The sequence below is a fragment of the Gobius niger genome (genome assembly GCF_951799975.1).
Source record: "Gobius niger genome assembly, chromosome: 9".
Lineage (NCBI taxonomy): Eukaryota > Metazoa > Chordata > Actinopteri > Gobiiformes > Gobiidae > Gobius > Gobius niger.
In genome coordinates, this window is record NC_136860.1 from 23,047,925 (window position 1) to 23,061,017 (window position 13,093).

At 40.9% G+C, this 13,093-nt stretch overlaps 1 protein-coding gene across 2 annotated transcripts in view; it reads right to left on the minus strand.

Moving 5' to 3' along the window:
* The window catches only part of plcl1 (phospholipase C like 1), a 258,431-nt gene that overhangs the window by 208,024 nt on the left and 37,314 nt on the right, over positions 1–13,093 (minus strand). For both annotated transcript variants that reach the window (XR_013793251.1, XM_079563559.1), the window contains exons 2-3: positions 411–485; positions 52–339 (exon numbers count right to left, since the gene is read on the minus strand). Coding sequence is in view for 1 of the 2 variants with exons in the window: in XM_079563559.1 (XP_079419685.1) it covers positions 52–339; positions 411–485 (363 nt within the window). In the remaining variant the exon portion in view is untranslated. The remainder of the gene's footprint in view (positions 1–51; positions 340–410; positions 486–13,093) is intronic.

The window sequence follows — 13,093 nt, forward strand, 5'->3', positions numbered from 1 at the left end:
CTCAAAGTCGATTTCACATGTAATATAATGGGCCCTTTAAATATATCTAACCTGGTAGTCATCCCCATGTAGTATAGAAAAGGCTGCCTCCTCTGCTAAGTGCTCAGACAGCGGGCCGTTGTGGAGGAAGGTCTCTGTGCTCTTGCCCGTTCGGACCTCTCTGATACTGGACACATCGAGTCTGGCTCTGTCCCCATCCTTTTTGGACGGCTCCCAGCGCAGACAAGTCAGGTCCGGTTCCAAAGTGTAAAAACGACAGTACACCCTGGAGTTGGGGCGAATCTTCTTCAACTCACAGCCGCCCTGCATGAAGGCCAAGCAGTCCGCTGCACTGCTCACCTGAGAATACACAGGGACAAGCACTTAGTCATAATGTCTGCGGGGTCTGGTCAGTGTTGAGACAATTTTACCTTTTTTTCAGAGGGCATGCTGCTAAAGGACACTGTCTTCTTCCTGCCTCCGCCAACCTTCTGCACTGAGGGATCCTAAAAATACAAGAGCGGGATGCAGACAGGTTAGAACAGTCTGCTTTAGTATCTGGGCTTGGACATACACAGTCACACACACACACACACACAAGTCAAAGCATTTCCACCCAAGTTATGAAGTGGACAGTAACGATTGTCGATACTGACTAGTTACCTAGTTTAATAGTTGAAGCACTAACTTCAAGAAGTGAAGATGATGCTTAAACTATTTTGAAAAAGACCCACACTTAGGCCTGTCAGGATAACAAATTTGAAGTTCAATATATTGAGGCAGGAAAGTATTGCAATAAATGATATTATTGACTCTAACGATACTAGATACTGTCAACTCTCGGGCATAAAAATGACAGTAAACCTTTGTTCTAAAAGTGCATCATAATAACCTAAAACACTACACAAGCTGCAATAAACATGAAATGTTATGAAACTCAATTTGCATCAGTAAAACATCAAAGTTTTAAAAAGAAAGAATGGGGGGAAATGCTAATAAATGTACAGACGATAAACATAGAGCCCAAAAATGAATCGTTTATCTGTTTTTTTATTGAACAATAAGTCGATATAGTATTTATCATGACAGCCCTACTCACACTCACTAATCGCATTATCAAAGAATATGCATGTCCTACATGCCTGTTCCCTCGCTTCCTACTGCAGAATATTTTACAAGCCCATCCCGGATAGGGATGGGACGATGATGAAATGTGGGTCACAATTAACTTGGCCAAAATAATTGTGATCAACGATATTATTACGATATTTGCCTATGGCTTAAAAAAAAATCACTGAAACTGCAGAAATGATGGGGATTGGGAAATTATTAAATATTCCTGCTGACTTTAGTCACATCTCCATGGAGACGTACCCACTCCCGATTAAGTTACCGGCACTGATTGTCTGATGGATTTATCGATTATCTTCTAGCACAATAATCCAAAAATGTAGCGATCAATTAAATGCTACATTCTTTAATCGCGATTAACGATATTATTGTTTATCGTCCCATCCCTAATCACAGAGACTCCAAAATGAAGACATAATATATAGATAATATCGAGATGGTGTTCACTTTTCCAAATTTGGTTGCATACGACATCCATGTTCTTGTTGAGTCACATTCTTAATCAGTTGCGCACCACTGACGAATGTTATTAAGTATTATTTGGGTTACTGTCAAGGTTTAGTGTGCATTAGTCAGTTGACCTTCAGTGTTGTCCTCAGCATGAGGCATTTTTTGTCTTGATTGCATTCCAAGTCCTTCTCTTTGTGTAAAGATAGGGCTTCTTTATATGGTTCATCAGATGGACGTTTCAAAATCGACCTCAGCCCCCAAAACAACAAAAGAATGTTTTCCACTTTACTAAAAATAAATAAATAAATCATAATTTCAATTTACTCGAAAAATCCAACCTTCTGACAACAAGCTGTAACTGTAAAATGATTGACCATATCAAATTGATTTAAACAGCAGAAGATTGATTAAAAATAATGTTTGATAAATTCCAGGGCCCTTTTATAAGAGCAGGCATTTTCACAGACACCAGGACAACAGATGCATATAGACAGCATAATGGAGCCTCTCTGTGCCTGCAGCCTTACCTAATGACAGATTGATTGGCGGGCGGGCTACATCGCTGCCCAAGCGTTGGTGAAATGTCAGTGCTAGCTGTAAGAGCGCTTACAGCAGTGAGTTCTTTAGCGCGGGTTGCAGATGATAGCTCGTCTGTGATTGGCAATGAACGCTGGATGTTGTGAATGGCAGCAATAATTACAGGTGCTGCTGAGTCCACAGACTTCTCCACTGGCTCGAGCAACACTACCGTTTAGAGAGGCTTTTTACAGCGGTCAGAGATAGGAGAATAAGATAATAAGAAAACAGCAACACCAAAAATACGAGAAACAATTAGAAAGTCATATTTAAAGCCACGCTCATTCAAATGATTGTTTGTCAACTTAACATTTTTTACGAGAGCACTATGTTTTATTAGAAGAATTTAAAGAGTGCAAAGTATGTTCAGGAGTTCAAGTACGTTTGTAAACAAATGGTGTCCTACAATCGAGGTTCCAGAGACACTCCTGTAAAGTCTGAGTGCACATATATTGTAAGAGGAGCAAGGACCTTGTGCATACATTAAATACATTGCAAAGTTACTCATTATATAATTAGAATTTTCGTTAATGGCACACTCAGTGGTTCTCAAACTTTTCAAAACAAATGCAAACTTGGGCTAGAAAAGTAAATTATTGGGCTCAACCAGACCTAAAATAGGTCAAAACATACATGAAGTAGGTGTAAATTAAAATGGGCCTTATTTTGAACTCAGACGAGACCTTTAGAGGAGCACAAATACAGAGACCTAGACCCATCTGAGAACCACTGGCCTAGATTTGGGGCATTCGCTCTTGGTGAGTGACTGAATGGATGGATGGATAAAAATAACATTTTAACAATAACATATCAAATAAAATACAGAGCAAACTATATGGGCAGCCTTAATGTAAATAGTGCCATAAAGGTGTGATAAGGAAAAACACCTACATAACACATGCATTTATCACGAACAGAAAGTCATATACATTTCCTCTTCATCCCACATACTTCACTTATAGATTATGTACGGCCATCCAAGCCTCACCCACTCACTATATTCAAACCCTCTCTACTCTATGCCCAGACCGTTCTGAACACTCAAACACAACATCTCAGCAAATGGAGACATACTCTTCCTCTACTTAAAACAAATTCCATATGTAAACACAGATGACGGGTGAAAAATAGGTCATAGAAATTGTATGCAGTCAAAGCTGCTTAATGCACTTCCAAAGCAAACTGAGAGCTTCTTCTTGACGATGGCTAAAAATAAATGGGCACAGAATTGGCAATCAATTTTGAGAAATGGAAGCGAGAAGGATATGTGAATGCGCAAGTCCCTTGTTTTGCTTCATGTTTTAGCTAATAGAAGTTTTCTGATGACAGGATGTTTGCTCTCACAGAGAAATGCCTTTGCCATAGCATCCCTGTGCTACCCCTGTGTCTTGGGAGCAACAATTGTAACATACCAATGACCTACAACGATGAGGGCAGGAAGGCATCAGACTTTTGACCGAAATGAGAAAGTGTCTGGGAAGCTTGAGACAGTTGTTATTCTGACTCCTCTAAAAGCACTAGATGATTAAGTGGATGTAGTCTGAAGGCAGAAAGCCATCTCTGCAGGACATTATAGGTGATTATTGGCCAATCAATCAGACTGTGACTATTGCAGCTCACAAACAACTTTGTCTGACCCAATAGACATGACTGACAGGAGACCAATGCCAATCATTTAAGGCTCAAAGACTTATTAAGATGATGTTGAGCCTATTCAAAAAGAAGCATACATCTACTCTCAGTGGTCTTATGGTAAAATGCTATCTCCAATCCAGAGCAAGAAACTTAATAAAGTAAACATGTTTATACATCCCTGAAAGAGAGTTAGAATTGCTGCGTAGGCAAAAATAGTGGACCAATTTGACATGTGCTTTGGGAAGACTACAATGACATGCATCTACTGTATCGCCACTTGATTAAACAAACACGATCAAGCTCAGGCTGATTATGACTGTGATGTGTATTTGAAAGCTCTAAATGTCCCTTGCAGCTGATCTCCTGTCCACACACTCTGAGCAAAGTGGTCCACGCGAGGCACCACTCAAATATGACAACTCCACTTCCTGCGCCAACACCGCCCACACAACACAACACCCAGCACTTCTGTGGGTCTGCGTCACAATGGACTTCTCCACACAACAGAGTGCAAAGATCACAGCTGTGGTGCTGTTAGAATGGATCATTAATAGTAAGATTTGGCAATGACAATAAGTAGGTGCAAAATCATGAGCTATGAATAATTGATATCAATAAATTTAAGTTTTTGTATTAGCACTTATTAGTCAAGCAGTGAGTGAGTGTCACGAAGCACAACATGAGGAAGACGGAGGCTTGATTTCATGACAAAAAAACTGAGAGAAAAGTTAACTAAGACCTGACTTTTAACTTTGCTGGGAGCGGGACATCACCAGCTTGTCTCCGTGGAAATGCTGCTGGATTGCTTTGATTACAGGGCCCAGACATGAGGATTAAGTCCTCTTAACCCATAATTAAATAATCACACTCATTTACCAAGTGTTTGCTCATGTGCAAAGCAAGTTGTAAGTGCAAACGTGGATCAGCAGCAGAGTCATTTATCCATTTTTTACTCACACTGCATTGTCTTATTTACATATATCAGATTTGGGACCCTAATCCTGTCACAGGTGACATCAAATGGTAAATTAAGTGCAACATGCCCACAAACTAGCATATTTTATTCTTCAGCTTGTACACGCTATTTAGCAGCTGCCTTGATAGATAATCCCTTTTGGTGTCTAACTGTTTTGATTTTAACAACTTGTAGATTCATAGTCTAACCTGTGGCTTTAAGGCACATAACTAATTCCAACAGGTCCTCATTTTTTCAGGTACACTGTCCCGCACCGTGCCCTGGGAAGTTGGGCAGCAGCAGTCCAGATAAGGAGCTTAAACAAAGGCAGTCTTTGGCTTGGGGCTTGGGGGTTTGGGCACTACTTTCGAAGTCACAGAAAAGCTGGATGAGCTTAACAGAGGACCTTTAAAGGTTGATATAAAATCAATACTTTTAGGCAGCTGTGCAAAAATAACACTGCCCACTGTGGTACTACACACTGTGCTCCTTGTAAGAGGGTTATCAGGAAGCTTAAGGAAGACCACTTAGGGTCAAAACAGAATCCCATTCACACTCCCACAGTCTGGCGCGTGATGCATCTGAATGAGTGGAAGAGCAGAGCAAATGAGCAGGGAGTGAAGCAGAGACACACACATCATTATCAGGGAAGGCAAGGCAAGTACCACTGAGATAAAAGGAGCATTCTGAATCTGAATTTAAGAAAGAACTTGATTAAATACAGTAAAAGTACAAAGCAAAACCCAAACATGATCTGTTTTAACAGTTGTAACAGGTCAATTGGGAACTGCCTTCACATGATCATGGAGGTAAAAGAAGGAGGGAGTGTGTAATCAAGTGGATATTGAGCACTTATGAGCTTTGAGCAAAGGGCCTTGAAGTAGCAGACTTTGGAAACGCAATTATTACCACAATGAGCAAGATTAGGTTTTGTTAAGTTGACATTTACTCATTTGACATTGGTGGTTGACTATGTGTCTTTGACATTAAGGCATTGTGGATGTAAGAGTATAGTTCAAGGAGTAAGAAATTGTCAATTATGATTTGCACAACTATCCAGGAGTAAAAAACTGAAGGAGAGAAAACAGAAACCAGGCTGAATGGGAAAAGTAAGTGCCTTTGTCCCAGCACTAAACTTTTATCAACATTGCAATACAGCCTATACTCAAGCATTAGTAATAGATTCTTTTAAAAACTCAAACTAATGCTCTCAAATGCAAAAAACAAAAAAACATTTTAAACATTTTGAGCACAACCTAAAAATATCAAAATGAACTGAACAAAGAAGTGCCAGGACACAACTGTATTCCCTATGGGAGGGGAAATGAGGCGAGCGCCGGGCATGATCTGAAAATCATTACTATTCACTCCACAAACATGTATTGATTGTCAGTGCCAATATCCAGTCACCTCCCACAAGAGATGCAGACAGCCACCAGCCAGGCTCTCCAATAAAGAACTGTTTGGTTATTGGTCTTCATTTCAATAACTGTCCCGGAAAGTGTTTTTTTTATCAAGTTGGTCTGAGAGGATGAACAAATGGACAATGGCAGGATATATATAGACTACTGTGGATGGTCTCATTGATGCTTTGGCCTTATGCTTCGAGGGCTTTTACTGTCACTAATCAAATGTGTCACTGTATCTATGATATAGTGTGCGAGTTTCCAGAGCAATTGCTCTCAATGAAGATGACTAACCCACCATTAAATTTGGCACTTTATAATGGTATACGGCTAAACTTATACACAGAGATCTGAGTGTCAACTGCATAGTTGTGGTCGGACACATTATTGCTGTGTATTAGCTGACCCAATGGAAGCATATTGAATAAGAGGGGTCCCAGGATTGTCCCCCGGGGGACTTCATAGGTTGTTGTAATTTTGTCTGAGACACAGTTCCCAATTTCAACAAAGAACGTCCTGTCCTCAAGATAGGACTTGAACCAGTTAAGAGAAGTACCAAGACTCCCACCTCTTTTCAAACCTCTGAAGTAAGATCCCACGGTCCACTGTGTGAAAGGCAGCAGTCGGGCAAAGTCTCAGTATTAGTTCTGCTGGACCTGTGTTGATGTTCATGTGGATAACATTTGTCACCTTAAAATAAACTCCATTATATTGCCATTGCCATTATATTCCTAGTTTAAACTCCACTCCAAACAATGAGCTGTGCTGCCACAAGAGGCTGCAGACCAGTCGATTATATAGCACCATGCCAATAACTGTGACCAGCCATAGATTTAATCACCATTCAATTAAAATCTGATTGGTTGTATTGATTCATTGCAGAGCTAAGTTTGTTTAAAAAGCACATCTCACAGTAATAACTATCCACTCTATGCATTGAACTCCCAGTCACATATTCAGGGGAGTTAGAAAAGGACTAAAAGAAACTGCAAAAGGTCAAAGAGGAAAAAAAAACACAGGTTTGAAATGAAAGAGCAATGAAATGATCTGAAATCATATGTGGAGGGGGGAAAGGCTTTTGAATGAAGCAAAAGGGTGATGAAAAGACCAGTGCGACAAGAGAACAGGCAGAGGCTAATGAATGGTCACTGAACAATGGCTGACTGTATCAGATAGAATTCAAGTGTTTATGCCAGCTGGGGCTCCATTTCTCCGAAATACACTCAGAGTGTTTTAATAATGGGGAACCATATGTCAAAATTATTAGCAGGAGAAATCAGGCATGTAATGTGTTATAAATGGCAATGATGCTACGATGGAATGGAAGACAATGGATCGGAACTTAAAGGGAAGATAGATTGATTTCTTGATTTATTTGTTTTGTATGTCTCACTGACTGTTGTACTTCACGAGCAACACATCTTTCTAAATGCAGCTGATAGCATTAGGAACCCTATCCTTTTGTTATGTCCCCTACCACTCTTTTTCTAGAAAATCTCTGTTCATATCTAATCAGAGCAATGTATATTTCTACATCAAAATGAATTTCACCTACAAACTTTGCACAATGACCTCTAGTTGAGACCATTACTAAACCCCTCATGACCCAGTCAAAGACCGTGGAACATCAGTGTGAAATCCATCACATCTGCACAGTCAGGCTTTTAGTCTGTGCAGGGACTGGCAATGTGCATCAATCTTTCCATGCATTGACCGGCAAGTGTACCATTCCGACACAGACGAACGCAGTGAACAAGCACCTGGGAGTTGCATAAGAGCACATCTGATCTCATGTTCTAGCTAATGATCCTTTGGCTCAGTGACAGTAGATTAACCACAATACCCATGGTCTTACCGTCACTAATCCCTATAGCACAGCAGGACAGGACTGTGATCATCAAAGCAATGTTGGCGAATGTTCACGGATAGTTCATCTGTGAGGCGGGCCAAATTGAAGGAAAATCTATGGATGCTGTCTGTCAAGGGCTAAGGGCTGGGCGACATGTCAATTAAATAAACACTTTTGTTCCTCATACTGATCAAGATCTAGGTTTTTGACTTTTTGAAAAAACGACAAATAAACAAAGCTTTCAACATAGTTCAGTGAGAGCGAGATTTCAAAATAAACTAAGGCATCAAGAACAAATTAATGCTGAACACTCACACAAAATTGTTTATTCCTCTAAGTTCAAATTCCACTCCAAATAATGAGCTGTAACAGCCAGCAGACGGTAGACCGAATTGAGATTGATATTATATTTAATCACAATTCCAACACAATTTTATCAATTTCAAAGTCTTAAAAAGGCAGAAGAATTACTTCTTGCAGTGCCATAGCAAGATACAGTTTGACATCTAACCACATGGAGTCAGCACTGAAAACAAGATATTTCGCTGCAATTTCAGCCAACGAGTTGTTTCCATTCATATTTTTATGTAAATCCATCTGCATGAAAACAATGAAAGTGGAAGGGTATCCTCCCCCATGTGGTTGTTTATAGCCCTTATGTAAATTATAATTATATACACCCATGTTATTTAGAGACTATAATGCTCCTATTGCAATTTCATTCATCTTCTACACCCATTTGGGCCACAGATGGATAAAGCAGATCCCAACAGGTTTGCTAATAAGATTGGGCTCCTTATTGACACGTTCGAGTTAATCACAGCACTTAGTCACATACTGCCCCAAAGAAAATAAATGAAAGGATAACTGTATCAAGAGACCCCATCATTGTACAAGTAGGACACTATAGGCATCAAGTCATTTATCTTTGTTGCATCAGTTCTACTTCAAGTTCATACCATTGCTCAAATCCAGCCATTTTCCCATGTTGCTGGTGTGTTTTTACAAGCCTGGGTTATAATTACCCCTGGTGCAGGACAGGTGTTGTTATGTTGCATATTGCTTTGAGATAAATGTGGATCTCAGGCAGCAGACTCCAATGTCACACGCAGCAACAAAATAACCAAAAGGTTGAAAATAGCAAAACACAAGTGAGTGAGTGTCGGGTTAGGTCCACTGAGTGTAACAACATAGGGACCAAATGTGCACCTGCCACACTAGTTGCTATACACAGTATCTAATATTAAAACAATTGCATGAGAAACAATTGTTTACCAAATTTAAACACATGCACCAATAGAAAAACATGAAAAGTCAAAAACATCAAGTCATTTTAAGGCATGTTCTGACGTAAATAAAGGCTAAAAAGGCAGATTTTCCTGTTAGCATCAGGGGAAACTTTCAGGGCAATTGCAGATCTGCGCCATCGGCCTGTCCGACCACCAACCACTCACTCACACACTACATTCACCAAGGTTTCTTGATGACCCCAGCAGTCTTCCATTCAAGTACTAACCAGGCCCTACCTCGTTTAGCTTCTGATATCTGACTGGATCGGGCATAGCAAAGGCGGCATGGCCATACAATTTTGTCTTGCATTAAACAGAAGGGGAAAGACGTCATACATCATCATTGGCAGGTCTGATGGAAAGGCGAGATGACCCGAACGTCCTGCTGAAAGGTGTTGTTGAGTCAGAGAGCAGAGTGTCAGAAACTGGCAATCTGATGAACGCCGGAAAAGTTGTGATAACAGTGACAAGACTGTTTACCCAAGTCACCCATGCGAGTGTGGGACCATCTGGTTTAGCACATCACAATCCAGGAAAATGATGCGTCTATTCTTTCTGCTTTAGAAAAGGATCTACAGTCCCTGGGATTCAAATACTGGAGACTACACTGGCACCGAATAGAACCTGATGGAGGACAGGGGCAGGGATTGCTGAAAGTCTCTTTGTGTTCATTTACAAACTGGTTATAGCCTTGGGATCTGGCAACCCAACATGTGGAACTCATGTTGCTTTTTGATTGGACATATCTATAAAACCAAAGGAAGAAATGTAAATATAAACACCTTCTACATCACGGAAACTTTTTCTGTGACTGTGAATAATTCAACCTCTCCATTGTTATCAGTAAAAATAATATATAATTTGAGCATGACGCAAACTGATTTGACAAGGTTTGTGTTGCTTAAGCAGTCATTTTGATTTGTCTGGGCTTGGGACTGGTAGCAAGAGCAACTATCTTGGTGTAATAACTACTACTAACGACTACTGAATAATTTAAAAATATAGCGCTTCTTCTTGGAGCCACATACCCATCAATTAGTATACACTACAGGTTGTGTAATCTGGACTTCCGAACACTGTAAATTAAACTGACAACAAAGGACATAATTCCCAGACGGACTTGACAGCGCAATCTCCTTCACGTCCAGACAATCCTCAGTTTCACCTCGAAATGTGCCTGCACTTTCTTGTCAAATCCCACCAGTGTTTGTCCCCATGACCCTGTCCAATTCCCCATCCACGTTAGAACGTTTAGCACGTCTTCCTGTTTACTGCCCCTTTGCCGTGTCCTTCCCTGCTCCCTTTATCTCCATCTTCCTCTTCCATTCTTCCCATCCCTCCATCTGAGCATTAACGATATCCTTTAGGCAATGGCCACAGGAGACCCTTATCCGAAGCAATGACACACTTCCAAGTCGAGAGGACGTTTGTTATGTAACAGCTTAAAGCTTTTCCTGACTCCACTGTCGGTCCCGCTCATGACTGCACTCATATCTACACAGACACACTCACACTGTGATAAACAAACAATACAAACTGGAAAGTTGGGCTGGAACCAAGATCAAAGTGTGGAGAAAGAAGTCAAGAAAGCATAGTTAAGTGTTTGATGATCAATATTGTTAATGTGGTTCCTCTGGTTCCTCTTATCAACCCAAAGCATGCACAGGTGGACAAATCCACACATTTGCCCATTGCCTCTGTACGGTTTAGCATTTATGAAAGAACTGTATTATTTTAATTTTGTGGAACTGCCTTACTTTTGCTCGTCAACATCCAGATGCCGCCATAATGGAGGAAATCTTTTTGTGTTGTGCTTTTTATACATGACACAAGCCAACCAAAGGAACATTTTGTATCAATATCAGCAGTGGGATTGTTTGGATGGTCATAGTCGCATGCCACTAATCACTAAATATTGATCTGTAAACTAAAACCCGAAACAGAATGAACACGTGGACTCCTATCCAAACTGCTTGTGCAAGATAAAATATAAGCAGATAAAAAGGGGTACTATATTGTGAGGCGTAATGATACGAGGAGCAAAACGTCCGCGCAGTAACTCCTAAAGGTTATTGACGGAAGTGAGCGGGGGAAGTCTTTAGGAGTTACTGCGCGGACGTTTTGCTCCTCGTATCATTACGCCTCACAATATTGTACCCCTTTTTATCTGCTTATAAAATCGACATGCTACATTTCTGTGTAAATATACTTCGCATGAAAACACTTCACGTAACTTTATTTAAATAGGGAACACGTGGAAGAGCTTGGTAGCTTCTATCGTGAGCTTTTTTGGAGCTATATGACATGTGGGAGAGGCTGCGTATGTGCTCCGTTTGCGTGACAGAGCGCACGGACAAAGACCAGACGGGGATATATTAACTCGACTAAAGTGAGGTAAGAACATATCTCAGTATGTAAAAACGGTGGCCTATTCCTTTAAGGACTCAACAGACCCGGCCACCTCGAAACCTGCTTTGGTTTAAGAAATAAAATAACATCAATTTCTTCTGTAGAAAAAGTCCAACATTCAGAGTGTAAAGGCATGATGGGGGCTAATCAGCAAAGTGACAATGACTAATAATGATTATCTTAAGAAAAGCTCGAGGAAAGCCACGAGAGAGAAAAAACAGAAAAAAGAACAGAGAAAAAAAAAAAAAAAGAACAGAAAAATGTCATGACATGTGAGTGCAGTCCTCCCGTTCTGAGGGAACAACGCTGAAGGAGACAGTTGGATGACAGCTCAGTTTGCCTCTGAAAATATGGTGTTTAGAAAATGGCCGGATGAATCTTTCACAGAAGGGATGAGTCTTCAGAAGGGAACTAAGGGGGAAGGGAGTGGCTCATATAGAAATGAGTAGGCTTTGAATAATGGACCATGTGGCAAGACAAAGTTGGCAGAACAAGTCCAGTGGTTACACTGTGAATCCATCCTCAATTCATGAAGACAAGGCTCATTGCGTCAGGTGTTTTATGTGGAGAAACTGTCCCTGATCATGGGTATGAGTAGCAGCCACACCGTGGCATCCAAGTCAATTTTATGGAGTAATATCACAAATACTGAATGAGAATAATTATGTGTTAAAGCAGTACTAAGTAGCTCATGCCCCTAGAGGCCATAAGCGCCACTGCAGGTGTCGTAGCAATATACGTTTTTTATTCATGAATTGTCTGTGAGAGTAAATACTACGCCGAGAGAAAAGACAAAGGGAGAGAGGGATAATGTGCATCCAATTACACAATGGAAATCATTTTTTCACTCAAACTTGGCTGTAAATACAGCTAAAGCTTCACAACTAGAAGCTCCTGGGTTCGATTCCCACCTGGACGGGGCCTTTCTGTGTAGAGTTTGCATGTTCTCCCCGTGGCTGCGTAGGTTTCCTCCGGGTACTCCGGTTTCCCCTACCACTAAAAGCATGCACAATAGGCCAGGATGAATGATGTGTGTGAGTGAATGTATGGTGGTGGTCAGAGGGACCGTTGGCGCAGACGTGTGCAGTCGCGACAGCGCTTCTGTCAGTCTCCCCCAGGAGAAACTGAAGCTACAAACGTAGCTTACCACCACCGAGTATGGAGTGAATGTACAATTGTCTCATGTAAAGCGCTTTGTGACAATGTCTGTGAAAGGCGCTATATAAATAAAGATCTTCTTCTTCTTCTTCTTCTAGCCCACAGTTAGCTTTGCCCATTAGCTTGTAAGCTTCTTCTTCGTGATTCCATTAGTGTGTATTGAGGCCTGCGACCCGGTGCAGGAAAGCTGCAAGTGTGGTTTTCTGGCCAGAGACACCAGGGGGAGATGAAAGACCCCCCAATCATCCCAACAACA